The sequence below is a fragment of the Mus musculus genome, chromosome 8 (genome assembly GCF_000001635.26).
Source record: "Mus musculus strain C57BL/6J chromosome 8, GRCm38.p6 C57BL/6J".
In the NCBI taxonomy this organism is placed as follows: Eukaryota; Metazoa; Chordata; class Mammalia; order Rodentia; family Muridae; genus Mus; species Mus musculus.
In genome coordinates this window covers 69,510,051-69,525,604 of record NC_000074.6, presented here as the reverse complement: position 1 = coordinate 69,525,604, position 15,554 = coordinate 69,510,051, and the positions used below count along the sequence as shown (strand labels likewise).

The window sequence follows — 15,554 nt, the reverse complement described above, 5'->3', positions numbered from 1 at the left end:
ATGTAAATGAAAGCACAACATACCTGAAATTTAAGGGGCACAATAAAAGTGCTGCTAAGAGGAAAGTTCATACCTCTAATGGCCTCCCTAAAGAAATTAGAAAGCCCTCATTCTAGAAATTTAAAACTACATCTGAATGCTCTAGTAAAAGAGGCAAACACACACAAAAGGAGTAGACAGCAGGAAACAATCCAAATCAGGACTGAACTCAATCAATTAGACACAAAGAAAACAACAAAAAGGATCAACAAAATCAAGAGCTGGTTCTTTGAGAAAATCAACAAGATAGACAAACCCTTAGCCAAACTAAAAGGCATAGAGACAGTATCCAAATAAACAAAAATCAGAAGTGATAAAGGATACATAACAATAGACAATCAGAAAATATAACGAATTAATAGGTTTTATTGAAAGACCTGTATTCACAAGGTTGGAAAGTCTCAATGAAATGGACTTTCTTTTTCTAGACAGATACCACTTATCAAAGTTAAATCAAGACCAGGTAAACTATTTACACAGTCCTATAATCCCTGAAGAAGTAGAAGCAGTAAAAGCCTCACAACCAGCTCTTACCCTCTTGCTCTCTTGCCTCTCTCTTCCCCCTTGTGCCCCCTCTCTTTCACTCCCTTCCCCTCTCTCTCCATGTGACCATGGCCAGCCCCTATGTCTCTACTTTCTCCTTCTGTCTGCCTTTCTCTGACTCTGCTACCCTCTTAACTCCCCTCCCCATGACCTACATAAGCTCCATTCTATACTAAAAAAAAAAAAGTCTCACAACTGAAAAGCCCAGGGCCAGATGCCAGATGGTTTTAGTGCAGAATTCTACCAGAACTTCAAAGAAGAGCTAATACTCCTCAAACTAGTCCACAAAATAGAAACAGAAGGAACACTGCCAAACTCATGGTATAAGCAACAGTCACCCTGATACCTAAACCAAGAAGCACTGAACAATGACAGAGAACTTCAGACCAATTCCTTTTATAAGCATTGATGAAAAAATACTCAAGAAAAGACTTGCAAAAGAAATCCAACAACACATTAAAAACATCACCCATCATGATCAAGTAGACTTCATCCAGGGATGCAGGAATGATTCAATACATTGCTGGGGTTTCTTCTTAAAGATAAAAATGTTTTTAAAACAGAGTGATGGGTGCATAATTTTAATGACATACTAAGAAAGCACTACTAGATTGTATACTTTCTAAGAATTAACTTAGTACATAAGTGTATTACATACCTATAAACCCATTATTATTGAAATATAAATTATGTTTATTTCATGTGTATGTATGTCTTGCCTACATGTATGTGTGTGCACTGTGCACATGTCTGGGCCTGTGAAGATGCAAGAGGGATTTGGATAGCCTATAATTGGCTTTGAAGATGGTTGTGAGCTGCCTTGTAGGTGTTATTGTAAGTTTCAGGGTTTGTAGCTGACAGATATTGCGGATTTCCTTTGTCCTCCAGTAGTAACAGGTTTCCTTCCAATCTTATGAACTCTGGTTAGTAGGGTGAAGAGTCTAGTTAGACCCAGCTCAACCTAATGCACTGTGATGACAGAAAGGTGACCTTCAGAAATCAGTCCTAACCATCACATTGTGTAGACCACCCAATACTCTTGGCACTAGCCTGTGCTGATAGTTGAGGCTTAATGTAGGACCCTTTGGTTAATGACTCAACAGGTTGCAACCCATTCCTGTTACTGGAGGTGTAACTTGGTGGCACAGGATGTGTAGTTGGAGCCTTGTCTCCTCTGTCAGTTTTTGGCTCCATAAGGATCCCTTGCATAAATGTATAGGAAGCTGCTAGAGTAGCTGATTTCCATATAGCTTTTCAAAGGGCCTTTAGTGTTTGTGGTCCCTCCCCTTATTTCCTACTTTACCTAGGCCTGCATGCCAGGGCTGTGGGTGCTTACATAACCGAAGGAAACTGACCCTCTACATTTTCAGGTAGGAATCCCTGGGCAGCCAACAAGGGTGACCTGGATACAATGGAGAGACTCAACTCCAGTCAATATCATGTTGATGAATAGGAGGGGCAGATAACAGAGCCTGAAAGAGGTGAGGGCTGTGGAAGGGTGTACCCCATGCCTCTACCTGTCTCTCCCAATTGCCTCTTATTAAACCCTCCTGTTCTAGCTTTTCTTTATCTCTTTATAACACTCTACACTACTTGCTCTTCCTTGGGAGATAGCATTCTCCCACTGGTTTCTTACAAGATACTAATCCTGTGCGGTTATTTAGATCATAGTTCTCATCTCAGATCCTTAACCACTAACATCCTTAAAAGAGGCCACATAACATATTTGTGGTGTTGGGTCTGGGTTTGGCAACACAGGATGATCACTTTTGTCCCATCAGGCCAGTTAGGTCCACATATTGGCAGGGCTGCAGGGTTGCAAAGGATCTGAACCATCACCTATCTGCCCTCAGTATTCCCTTTGAAGGCCATGCACAAAGATCTAGTGCAGAGTCAAAACTGACAGTGCTTTGCCCAGGCACCCAGGAGGGTGGGCTCCTGCCACTGCACTCTGAGGAAGAAACGCATAGAATACACGCATCATAGATAGCACCATTGTGTGCTCAGAGCATGTCACTGGGGTGGTGCTAGCAGAGCTGTGCTGCTGCTACGTGCTGAAGTACAGCTCACTTCACACTGGTTGTGCTCTCCTGCTTTTTAGATACAAGAGTTGCCTTTTTTTCTTTAATTATAGAATTTGGGAGTCAGATATCAGTTAAAGGGAAGGGAAGAGAGGGAAGAAGATTCGTGGGCGACCCTAGGCTCCAATAATGGAGGAAGAAATCAATTATGGTGCCCAGACAATGAACATCCCCAGAAGGAGACGCTGGTACACCCGCCTGTGGCATTCATGTCTGGGTCTTAGATGCATGCATCCTCAGAAAAAGAAGAAATATCCCCTCTACTTGATTGGCTATGATCCTATAGGTCCATTACAACGAGCGGCCAGCGTGGGTGACCTTGATACAACAGAGAAGTTAATCCACTCCAGTCAACATCATGTGGATGAATCTGATAGAAGGAAAAGGTAATGGGGCTTGAAATTGGTGAGGGGGGGTACACAGAGGTGGGTGGGATCTGTCAGGTATACTCAGAGATAAACAGAAAAATCAACTTTCAGGGCCACATACTAATAAAGGAGAGATGTCATGCTTAGGGTCATTTCCACTGGGGTCTCCTGCATTGTGTTTAATGCTCTTAGTAATATGAGACCTGCATACCCTGGAACACCAGGCCCTAGGCCTTGATTAAACTACATCATTTTATTTTTATGTTACACTAAAACTTTGAAGACACTCATGCACAGCAACACAAACACACCCACACACACACACACACAAGCACGCACAAAGGTTTTGTCTATGTGCATTTTCGATGCACCATGTGTGACACAATCAGGTTCTTGGTCCCCTCGAATTGGAGCTATACACAGTTGTGAGCTGCCATGTGGGTGCTAGCAATCAAAGCTGAGTGTTCTAGAAAAAATACCTAGAGCTGTTAACTGCCAAGCCACCTGTCTAGATTTGTCTCAATATATAGACCATTAACACTAATATACAACACTGGAAAATTTATCATAAGATAAATTGTCAACTGAAATGGAAAAAATCACTATGAAATCTTAGATCAATATGACCCATTTTTGTTAATGGATCAAAGACATTTTGAACTGGAACAAATATACATTTCCCCCACCACCACCAATCCCATTTCTCATCATATGTACATGTTATTTGTGCATTGATACACATGTTAAGGGACTGACATTGTCTTCCTCTCACTTTTCTGTGTCGCACACATGTGGAACTAAGTGTGGGGTAATCAGAGAAATCGACACTTGACAGTTCTCTTCTGCCACATTGTGGGTTCTGGGAACTGAACTCTGGCCATCAGGGCCCCTGGTGGGTTCCACCCAATGGTCCCTCAGTTTTAGAGACATGTTCACTCACCCAAATCCCATGGTATGTTTGATTTACTCTCTTGGAGCACACTGATTCTCAGACTTGTAGGCGAGTAAGGTTTGGGGATTCCCATATCCCCACATCTGCATTCAGGTTTCCAGGGCAAGTGTTTTACCAATTGAGTTTTACCACCATCCCAGCCCCTCATTCTTATTTCCTATTTTTAGGTCATACTAGGTTATGAACGGGAATCAATGACACAACTGTAGATTTTCTGTAGTCCACAAGCTTTTTGAACATTTTGTAGTTCAAAGAGGCTTGAAGTTGGAGCTTCATATAAATAATAGATGAATAAATTATAAATTATAATTTAGGATACTCGTTTGCTTAATGAATGTTTTCTTTAAAAACACTGAGTTGTCCAACTGTAGTTTTTCATTCTGTCAGCCCATTCGTTCCCCACACATAAGTTAGATATCTACTGTGTAGAATACACATTCTGCTATCTCTCCAGATCTTTCCAGTCTTATACCATTATGTTTCTCTGCCCAGTCAAGCTTCCTTACATTCTATAAATTTAAATGTTAAATGAACTGAAGCATGCTCATTGGAACCCTTGCTTCATTGAGCTTGTAGCCTTTTGAATATCAAGCATAGGAGCTAGGATGGCATAGGTTATCACCTTGTATGGATATTGACCCAATTTTGGTGTGAGTCCAGGAGCACATTGACCATTTTATGGCAAAGCATGAGGTCCTCCTTTGCTACCATCTAGTGCCTGGATTACCATGGATACTGTATCTATTACCTAACAACTAGGTTGTGCTCCCCCTGCTACCAGGTATGGAAACACTACTCATGGGCATAAAAAAATGAACTGTAGAAATGAAAAACAAACAGACAAAGAATTGATGGCTGATGTCTTAGAGTTTTGTTTGTTTTTAAGAATTTACATAGATACAAGTGATCTGTATCATTGCCATTTACCTGCGGATTGTGCCATATTTTGTTCAATGTAAGGCACAATGGGTTTCATGATAACCCTTTATTTTGTAGAGAAACAAAGTTAAAAATATTGGCAATTATAGTTGCTAAATAATAGAAATGATAAATGACATTCCAATGTTAGAGAGGCTAAAATGTGAATGAAAAGGGACAGTGAGCCCAGTGTCACTGGCCACTATTTAGGATGAGTTAGGAGGATTATCATGTTCAAGACTTAGTTGGTGAAAAAGAGTTATTTTTAAAGACATGTAAGCTTCTTTGACTAGAAAAGTTTTATATGTGTACTGTTGATAGAATCCTGTTTTACCTTCACTGAAATGTTGTGCTTGTTATAACAAGGAAGAGAAATCATTATCATGATGAGCAAATGCTGAACTCTCAGGAGCTGTAAATGCTTGTAATGTTCTAGCAGAGTTCTTGCCCATCCAACCTGAAGCCTCCCAGCAGCCCCGGGTAAGATAACAGCTATGCTTAATCTCCATTCTTTGGATCTGGAAATGGAGTCATGGAGCTCATAGAAATCCCAAGTAGTCACTAGTGAGTACCAGATATTAGAGTAGGATTTGAATTCATGCTGAGATGAACTTACTGGGAACTTTTCTATGATTCTTTGTACAGGGATGAAGGTCGTGAGAGAACACCTGCCTTATGTGGACACAGCCATGCACATTATCCCTAGCACAGTAAATGAACATTTGAGTAGTCATAAATAAATAAGGCAATTCCAGTTATTTTCTTACATCAGAAGAAAATTAGCTTCATAGTATGTGGTGCTTAAAGGAGATGGGGCTCTTATTTAGCATTTGGGAATGTCCCTAAATGCCCTTTCCATTTGCAGGACTTCGCTGCATTATGCATGTGCCCACAACCATCCAGACGTGGTGACACTATTATTAGAAAATAATTCCAGCATTAACATCCGGGATGATGAAGGCTGCACACCCTTGATTAAGGTAGCTATTGGCCATCTGTTTTGACATGAAAATGGATAGAGGTTGTCCTTGTTTGGTTTCTCTTGCTGTGATAAAACACTGACCAGAAACAACTCAGGAGAGGAAATGGTTATTTGGCTTACATTTACATATCACAGATCATTCTCAAGGGGAACCAGGGCAGGAGCTCAAATCAGGAACTGGAGGGAAGAACTGAACTGGAGTTCACAGGAGAATGCAGCTTTTCCATGGCTTTTACCAAGCCTTGCTCAGGTGTTTACTTGTTGTTGTTGTTTTTGTTTTTTAACAAAATTGAGGACTTTGTCCCAGGCATACCCCAACTCCTAAAACCGAGACTTTCCAACTTCTATCTCAATTTAAAATTAAAAAAAAAAAAGTCCACATAGTTGCCCAGAGGCCAGTCTGATAGAGGCATTTCCTCAAGTGAGAATCTTTCTAGGTGTGTTAAGCCTGTGTTGCACTGGCAAAAAGAAAAACAAACAAACAAACAAACAAAACCAACCAACAAACAAAAAACCTAACCAAAGAACTAATCTCTGAAATGCAACAACAAACCAGCACAGAGCCTGAATTCTTAGAATATCTAGGTGTGTTAACAGAACCCTTAAATTCTACCACTGGGAAAGAGATGTGGTGGGGAGATTATAAAGTTAGGCAAGCAAGCCTGGGGGTTCTTAAAAGACCTTGTGTCTAAAGAGAGTGATAATATGCAGAAGTGAAACTCTATGTTTTATTTAAGGGAAAGTATTCAGTGCAATGGTAGAAAACATCTCTCTTGACTTCCTTGAATTTAAGATGTATTTCTTTGTACAATTTTACAGGCCACCCAACGAGACAATGTGGATTGTGCTTCCGTATTGCTCACCCACAATGCGGATCCAAATCTGATAGATTTCAGTGGGAACACAGCCTTACACCATGCTATATCCAGGGGTAACTTAAGGATTGTAAAAATGCTCCTTGAGCACAACGTAGACATTGAAGCCAAAACAGAGGTAAAGATCACTCAACTTCATTCCCAGGGCACCTCTAGCAGTGACATGCACATCTATTTTCTACACACAGAAGCTCATGCATTCTCACTGAATCTATTCAGTGGAACCCTTTTATTTTCACCAAATATATTTTTTCATATTTTTTGCTAGTTCATTAAAAAAAATAGTGTATTTTGTCTCAGAATTGGCCTTGATTTTAAAATTCAAAAATAAAGTATTTAGGACCACACAAACATCACATACGCACAGACAATAAAAATAAATTCATTTCAAGTTAAGTGATTGTAGAATAAATAGAAATGTGTTGGTGCAAAGAAGGTACTGATATGTGTTTGGCTTAGGATAAGGGTAGACTGGAAAACGAGAGAGGTAACAGGCAAATGAAGAAATTTGGTCACTGGAGAAAATATGCCAAAAAAGTTATTTAAGGTTTAAAAAGTTTTGATGTACATGGGAGAGGCTGTCAAGCTTCTGAGATAAATTCTTAGTTTAGAAAAGAAATATATTTGAAATACAGGTTGAGAAACTCTGCTCCAGACCCCTCCTGAGCACACTCCTTCAACAGGGGCATAGCACAGTGTACTCTGTATTCTGGGCTGTGGCAATGGAGGCCCCACTCCACGGAGCTAAGAAGATTGCAATCCTTGAGTGTTTGGAGAGAGTTCTGGAAGGGAGCCGTGTTATAGGCAGTGTTGGACAGGGAAAAGGCGTGTCAAAGGGAAAAGACAGCTGTGTGTGGGAAAGTGCAGCAGGTGTTGTAGGGTGAATGATCCCTTGTGACTCTTTTCTTGTCTATTTATCTTCATAAAATCGGTGATGAGCAGATTGTTGAGAAACAAGTAGTTTTGTAAAATGCAATATTTTTTTCCTTTATAGTATGGCTTGACACCATTGCAACTTGCAACATTTGAACAGAAACCTGAAATGGTAGAATTTTTAGCAGCAAAGTGTGCAAAAAGGTACAGTTTCTTCTTTTCTTCAATCTTAGTGCTGCTCTTGAGGGTGACAATTGCTTAAGTCAGGAGTATTAAAATGATAGAGAGATTGTAAGAAACTCAGAGGCATAGTTAGGAAGCTTAGCACACATGAAGTGGGAGCTGGAAAAGAGACAGTTTCACCACAACAAAGAACAGCATGCACCAGGGATCACTGCCTAGTTCAGGAGTTCACCTCATGAGCCATCCACCAAGCCAAAGGATAACCAAGATCGGTTGCTGCTCCACTGCCACTGTATTTTTACTTTTGAAAGTGTTTGTCACTGAATTAAGAGCCATAGGTGTCTATGGCAAGTGTTCTACCATGATAAACACCCACAGTCCCTAAGCCTGAAAACTTATAACCTGTGACCCCAAAGATGACAGCATAAGCCATTTCTTTAGAATTATACCATACATAATCACAGGTACCAAGCAGTGTTTCCAAATGATGTTTGAGTCCTGAAATGTCCAAGTCAGCAGAAAACTACCTTTCACTGGGAGATGTTCTTAAACTGTCCTAGCACAGGTACCCAGCAACTTTGGTGATTCCGCAGTTCAAGACATTTTTCTTCCCCACTTCAGATGGAGCTTTCAAAGTGGATATATAAGTAGTTCATTTCTTTCCGCAGAGTCTACTACTTTAATTAGCGTTATAAATCTTGTACTGAATTCTGTGAATATTTAGCTCTGAAAGAGTTTGCTCTTACAATGCCACATGCTTTTTCCATATGGAATACATCTCTTTATGCTGAAATTTTCTGTTTAGTGGACATGTATATCTGTTGTTTATGTTGAGCCATTATTTCCAAATAACAGTTCTTTCTGTGATTTAAGATACATTTCAAAACTTTAATGATATATGTAAAAACTTAATTTTATTTTTTTCTTGTTCATGTTTACATCTAGCTCAGTGACCCCCTCCTGGTCACCCAGTCCCACAGTCTCTCCCTGCCCCTCCTCCACTTCACCTCTGAGCAGTTTGGGACTCCATGTATGTCCAAACCCTGGCACTTCGTCTCTCTCTGAGGACAGAAAAAGTAGCTCAGCTAGAAGAATAAAACTGAGGTAGGATGAACAGCTTTTTTTGATACCCCCATTCCAGTTGATTGGGACCCATGTGAAGACCTAGCTGCCCCTCTGCTACATAGGTGCTCGGAGATATCCGTCCAACCCATGTTTGTTCTTTGTTTCATTGTTCCATCTCTGAGTGCCCTGAGGGTTCATGTTATTTGATTCTGGTAGTTGGTCATCCTCTGGAGTTCCTATCTCCTTCAGGCCTGGAATCCTTCCTTTTAGACTTCCATAAGTGTCTACAGCCAAACCACCCTGAGCATGCCCGATCTTGTCTTTAATTCTTTTTAGTGTGTGTGTGTGTGTTTGTGTTTGTGTGTGTGTGTTTGCGTGTGTGTGCACTTTGTTTGTGTTTTAATTAAGAGCTAAGTATTCCTCATATTTCCTCTTGAGAAAAGGTGGGAGCTGAGCAGTCAGCAATCATAGTCAATTGCTGAAAAGTGAATTCAACATTTTGTCTAGTCTTGTTGGCCCATGCATTGCATCCCAGAACTTGGGAAGGAGGACATGAACAGATTTCTGTGAGTTAAGGCCAACATGCTCCATAGAGCAATTTTCAGACCAGCATGGATACATAGTGAGATCCTGATTCAAAAAAAATATTGTTTGTAAACATCTAAAGTAAGATACAGAAGGGACACAAATATAAAGTACTTAAAACACTTGCTAAATATTTTTCTTATGAATAGCACAATAATGCTAACTTTAAAATCTATGTCACAGTACTGGATCATCAGCTCAGAGAACTGAAGTGAAGCATGTCAGGTTCAATGAAGGTAAGATTTTTATAGTGAATATAAATATGGTATATAGTAGCCAATCCTATTACCCTAAATAAGAGTAGAGATTAAGCTCCTTTCCCACTGAGTCCAGACAAGGCAGCTCAACTAGCAGAGAGGAATCCAAATGCAGACAACAGTGTGAAGCGGTCCGCCCTTCAGTTTATAGAGAACTCACATGAAGACCAAGCTGCACATCTGCTACATATGGGGAGGGGGTCTATGTGCAGCCCATGAATGCTCTTTGATTGGTGGTTCAATCTCTGTGAGCCCTCATGGGCCCAGGCTACTTGATTGTGTAGGTTTTCTTGTGGTGTCCCTGACCCCTCAGTCACAATGTTCTCCTTTGAGTTCAATGTCCTTCCCCAACTCTTCCACAAGACTCTCCAAACTCCCCTTGATGTTTATCTGTGGTTCTGTACATTTGTTTCCATCCTCTGCTGGATGAAGCCTCTTGGAAGTGTTATCCTAGGCTCCTGTCTACAAGCATAGCAGAACATCATTAATGGTGTCAAAGCCTGGCTCTCTCCCACAGTGTGGGTCTCAAGTTGGGCCAGTTATTGGGTGGCGATTCCCTTAATCTCTGTTCCATTGTAATCCCTGAATATCTTGTAGGTAGGATAAATTTTGGGTTGATGTTGTTGTGAGGGCATTGGTATTCCCCTCCTTCCACTGGAAGTCCCTTCTGGTTACAGGAGAAGATTGCTTAGGGCTCCATATCACCTGCTGCTAGTTGACTCACCCCTATAGATTCCTAAGAGCCCCCACAGTCCCTGGTCTTTGTTTCATCACAGAGGTGCCTCTCCTCAGGTATCTCTTCTCCCTGATACCACCCTACTCTTGCTCCCCACCTTAGTTCCCTCTCCATCTCCCACAAATTTCCCTCCCTAAATCAAATCCTAATGTCTATTTTATTTTCCCTTCTGAGTGAGAATCAAGCATTTTCCTTTTGTTCTCGTGTTTTAGCTTCTTTAAGTCTGTGGATCTTAGCATGATTATCCTGCACTATATGTCTGGAAAAGTACTCATTCTAAGTGAGTACATACCATGCCTGTGTGTCTGGGTTTGGATTACATCACTCCAGATGATATTTTCAAAGCGTACCCATTTGCCTGCAAATTTCATGGATTCCTTGTTTTAAACAGTGGAATGATATTTCACTGTGTAGGTATACCACATTTTATTCATCTATTTTTCAGTTAAAGTCCATCTCGGTTTTCTGTTTCTGGCTATGACAAATAAAGGTTTTATTAACAGAGTTGAGCAACAGTTATTGAGATGGTATGGTGGAACATCTTTTGGGTATATGCCCATGAGTGATATAGCTGTGTCTTGAGGTAGAACTATTCCTAATTTTCAGAAAACAACAACAACAACAACAAAACCTGCCAAATTACTTTTCTTTTTTTTTCTTTTTTTTTTTTTAATACTTGGGAATCTAATTTTATTTTATCATTTTATTTATTTATTATTACGTATTTTCCTCAATTACATTTAGAATGCTATCCCAAAATTCCCCCATACCCTCCCCACCACTTCCCTATCCACCCATTCCCATTTTTTGGCCCTGGCATTCCCCTGTACTGGGGCATATAACGTTTGTGTGTCCAATGGGCCTCTCTTTCCAGTGATGGCCGACCAGGCCATCTTTTGATACATATGCAGCTAGAGTCAAGAGCTCCGGGGTACTTGTTAGTTCATAATGTTGTTGCACCTACAGGGTTGCAGACCTCTTTAGCTCCTCGGATACTTTCTCTAACTCGTCCATTGGGGGCCCTGTGCTCCATCCAATAGCTGACTGTGAGCATCCACTTATGTGTTTGCTAGGCCCCGGCCTAGTCTCACAAGAGACAGCTATATCAAGGTCCTTTCAGCCAACGCTTGCTAGTGTATGCAATGGTGTCATCGTTTGGAGGCTAAATAGGGGATGGATCCCTGGATATGGCAGTCTCTAGATGGTCCATCCTTTTGTCTCAGCTCCAAACATTGTCTCTGTGACTCCTTCCATGGGTGATTGTTTCCAATTCTAAGAAGGGGCAAAGTGTCCACACTTTGGTCTTCGTTCTTCTTCAGTTTCATGTGTTTTGCAAATTGTATCTTATATCTCGGGAATACTAAGTTTCTGGGCTAATATCCACTTATCAGTGAGTACATATCATTTGAGTTCTTTTGTGATTATGTTACCTCACTCAGGATGATGCCCTCCAGGTCCATCCATTTGCCTAGGAATTTCAGAAATTCATTCTTATTAATAGCTGAGTAGTACTCCATTGTGTAAATGTACCACATTATTTGTATCCATTCCTCTGTTGAGGGGCATCTGGGTTCTATCCAGCTTCTGGCTATTATAAATAAGGCTGCTATGAACATAGTGGAGCATGTGTCCTTCTTACGGGTTGGAACATCTTCTGGATATATGCCCAGGAGAGGTATTGCACTATGCTCCGGTAGTACTATGTCCAATTTTCTGAGGAACTGCCAGACTGATTTCCAGAGTGGTTGTACAAGCTTGCAATCCCACCAACAATGGAGGAGTGTTCCTCTTTCTCCACATCCTCGCCAGCATCTGCTGTCACCTGAATTTTTGATCTTAGCCATTCTGACTGGTGTGAGGTGGAATCTCAGGGTTGTTTTGATTTGCATTTCCCTGATGATTAAGGATGTTGAACATTTTTTCAGGTGCTTCTCAGCCATTCGGTATTCCTCAGGTGAGAATTCTTTGTTCAGCTCTGAGCTCCATTTTTTAATGGGGTTATTTGATTTTCCGGAGTCCACCTTCTTGAGTCCTTTATATATATTGGATATTAGTCCCCTATCTGATTTAGGAGAGGTAAAGATCCTTTCCCAATCTGTTGGTGGCCTTTTTGTCTTATTGATGGTGTCTTTTGCCTTACAGAAGCTTTGCAGTTTCATGAGGTCCCATTTGTCAATTCTCGATCTTACAGCACAAGCCTGTTCTATTCAGAATTTTTCCCCCTGTGGCCATATCTTCAAGGCTTTTCCCCACTTTCTCCTCTATAAGTTTCAGTGTCTCTGGTTTTATGTGGAGTTCCTTGATCCACTTAGATTTGACCTTAGTACAAGGAGATAGGAATGGATCGATTTGCATTCTTCTACATGTTAACAACCAGTTGTCCCAGCACCATTTGTTGAAAATGCTGTCTTACTTCCACTTGATTTAGCTCTTCCCTTGTCGAAGATCAAGTGACCATACGTGTGTGGGTTCATTTCTGGGTCTTCAATTCTATTCCATTGGTCAACTTGTCTGTCACTATACCAGTACCAGCGGTTTTTATCACAATTGCTCTGTAGTAAAGCTTTAGGTCAGGCATGGTGATTCCACCAGTGGTTCTTTCATCCTTGAGAAGAGTTTTTGCTATCCTAGGTTTTTTGTTATTCCAGATGAATTTGCAGATTGCTCTTTCTGATTCGTTGAAGAATTGAGTTGCAATTTTGATGGGGATTGCATTGAATCTGTAGATTGCTTTTGGCAAGATAGCCATTTTTACAATGTTGATCCTGCCAATCCATGAGTATGGGATATCTTTCCATCTTCTGAGATCTTTAATTTCTTTCTTCAGAGACTTGAAGTTCTTATCATACAGATCTTTCACTTCCTTAGTTAGAGTCACGCCAAGGTATTTTATATTAATTGTGACTATTGTGAAGGGTGTTGTTTCCCTAATTTCTTTCTCAGTCTGTTTATCCTTTGTGAAGAGAAAGGCCATTGACTTGTTTGAGTAAATTTTATATCCAGCTACTTCACTGAAGCTGTTTATCAGGTTTGGGTGTTCTCTGGTGGAATTTTTAGGGTCAATTATATATACTATCATATCATCTGCAAAGAGTGATATTTTGACTTCATCTTTTCCAATTTGTATCCACTTGATCTCCTTTTGTTGTCGAATCGCTCTGGCTAGGACTTCAAGTACTATATTGAAGAGGTAGGGAGTAGTGGGCAGCCTTGTCTAGTCCCTGATTTTAGTGGGATTGCTTCTAGCTTCTCACCATTTACTTTGATGTTGGCTACTGATTTGCTGTAGATTGCTTTTATCATGTTTAGGTATGGACCTTGAATTCATGATCTTTCCAAGACTTTTATCATGAATGGGTGTTGGATCTTGTCAAATGCTTTCTCTGCATCTAACGGGATGATCATGTGTTTTTTGTCTTTGAGTTTGTTTATATAATGGATTACTTTGATGGATTTCCGTATATTAAACCATCCCTGCATCCCTGGAATAAAACCTACTTGGTCAGGATGGATGATTGCTTTAATGTGTTCTTGGATTCAGTCAGCGAGAATTTTATTGAGTTTTTTTTACATCGATATTCATAAGGGAAATTGGTCTGAAGTTCTCCATCTTTGTTGGATCTTTCTGTGGTTTAGGTATCAGAGTAATTGTGGCTTTATAGAATGAGTTGGGTAGAGTACCTTCTACTTCTATTTTGTGGAATAGTTTGTGCAGAACTGGAATTAGATCTTCTTTAAAGGTCTGATAGAACTCTGCACTAAACCCATCTGGTCCTGGGCTTTTTTTTTTTGCCTGGGAGACTATTAATGACTGCTTCTATTTCTTTAGGGGATATGGGTCTGTTTAGATCGTTAACTTGATCCTGATTTAACTTTGGTACCTGGTATCTGTCTAGAAATTTGTCCATTTCGTCCAGGTTTTCCAGTTTTGTTGAGTATAGCCTTTTGTAGAAGGAGCTGATGGTGTTTTGGATTTCTTCAGGATCTGTTGTTATGTCTCCCTTCTCATTTTCATTTCTGATTTTGTTAATTAGGATGCTGTCCCTGTGCCCTCTAGTGAGTCTAGCTAAGGGTTTATCTATCTTGTTGATTTTCTCAAAGAACCAACTCCTCATTTGAATAGTTCTTCTTGTTTACACTTGGTTGATTTCACCCTTGCGTTCTGATGATGGTGAGTGGTCTTGATTTCTGTTAGTAGGATTCTTACGTTTGCCTTTCACCATCTGGTATTCTCTGGAGCTAGTTGTTATAGTTGTCTCTGGTTAGAGCTTGTTCCTCAGGTGATTATTTTACCCTCTATCAGCAGATCTGGGAGACTAGATCTATCCTTAGTTTCAGTGGTCAGAGTACTCTCTGCAGGCAAGCTCTCCTCTTGCAGGGCAGGTGCCCAGATATCTGGTGTTCGAACCTGCCTCCTGGCAGGAGTTGTGTTCCACTCATCAGAGGTCTTAAGATTCCATGGAGGGTCCTGTGAGGACCTTGGGGGTGTCCAGAAACTCCGCGCACAAGGAACTCCGATGCTGGAGTGAACCAGAAGGGACTTGTGCCTCTGATCAGGCAGGGTTATCTGCTTCCTTAATTAATGGAGTCTCAGGTCCCGCACGATTGGATTGGAGCAGACACTGTGTTCCACTCACCAGAGGTCTTAGGATCCCGTGGGGAATCCTGTGTGGTTCCTTGGGGGTGTCCCCCAAATTACTTTTCAAAAGGGGTTGTAAACATGTGCCCTCCCACCAGCAATAGAAGAGTGTTCCCCTTGCCCAATATTCTTGCCAGCTTGTGCTGTCACTCCAGGTTTTGATTTTTAGCCATTCTGACTGGTGTAAGATGGATTCTTCGAGTCCTTTTGATTTTCATTTCACTGAGGACTGAAGACTTTGAACATTCAGGTGTTTCTCAAACTTCTGAGATTCCTCTGTTGAGAATTCTCTGTTTAGCTATTTACCCTATTTTTAAATTGATTTATGAGTTCCCTAACTTCTTGTGTTCTTTATATATTTTGGACTTTAGTTCTCTCTCAAGTGTAGGGTTGGTGGGTATCTTTTCCCAATATGTAGGTTTCCATTTTTTCCTATTGACAATGTCCTTTGTCTTGCA

The 15,554-nt window shown here is 40.7% G+C and overlaps 1 protein-coding gene across 3 annotated transcripts in view; it reads left to right on the top strand.

Annotated features, from left to right (window-relative positions):
- Window positions 1-2,680: 2,680 nt before the first annotated feature.
- Gm7697 (predicted gene 7697) overlaps window positions 2,681-15,554 on the top strand; it is a 49,332-nt gene continuing 36,458 nt past the window's right edge. Inside the window, exons 1-6 of one of the 3 annotated variants that reach the window (XM_977914.7) lie at window positions 2,681-3,049; window positions 5,767-5,881; window positions 6,703-6,876; window positions 7,753-7,835; window positions 8,760-8,918; window positions 9,648-9,700. In XM_977914.7, coding sequence (XP_983008.3) covers window positions 2,793-3,049; window positions 5,767-5,881; window positions 6,703-6,876; window positions 7,753-7,835; window positions 8,760-8,918; window positions 9,648-9,700 — 841 coding nt within the window. In that variant the 5' untranslated portion in view covers window positions 2,681-2,792. The remainder of the gene's footprint in view (window positions 3,050-5,766; window positions 5,882-6,702; window positions 6,877-7,752; window positions 7,836-8,759; window positions 8,919-9,647; window positions 9,701-15,554) is intronic. The other 2 variants (XR_870489.3, XR_003947395.1) reach the window with 2 other exon arrangements.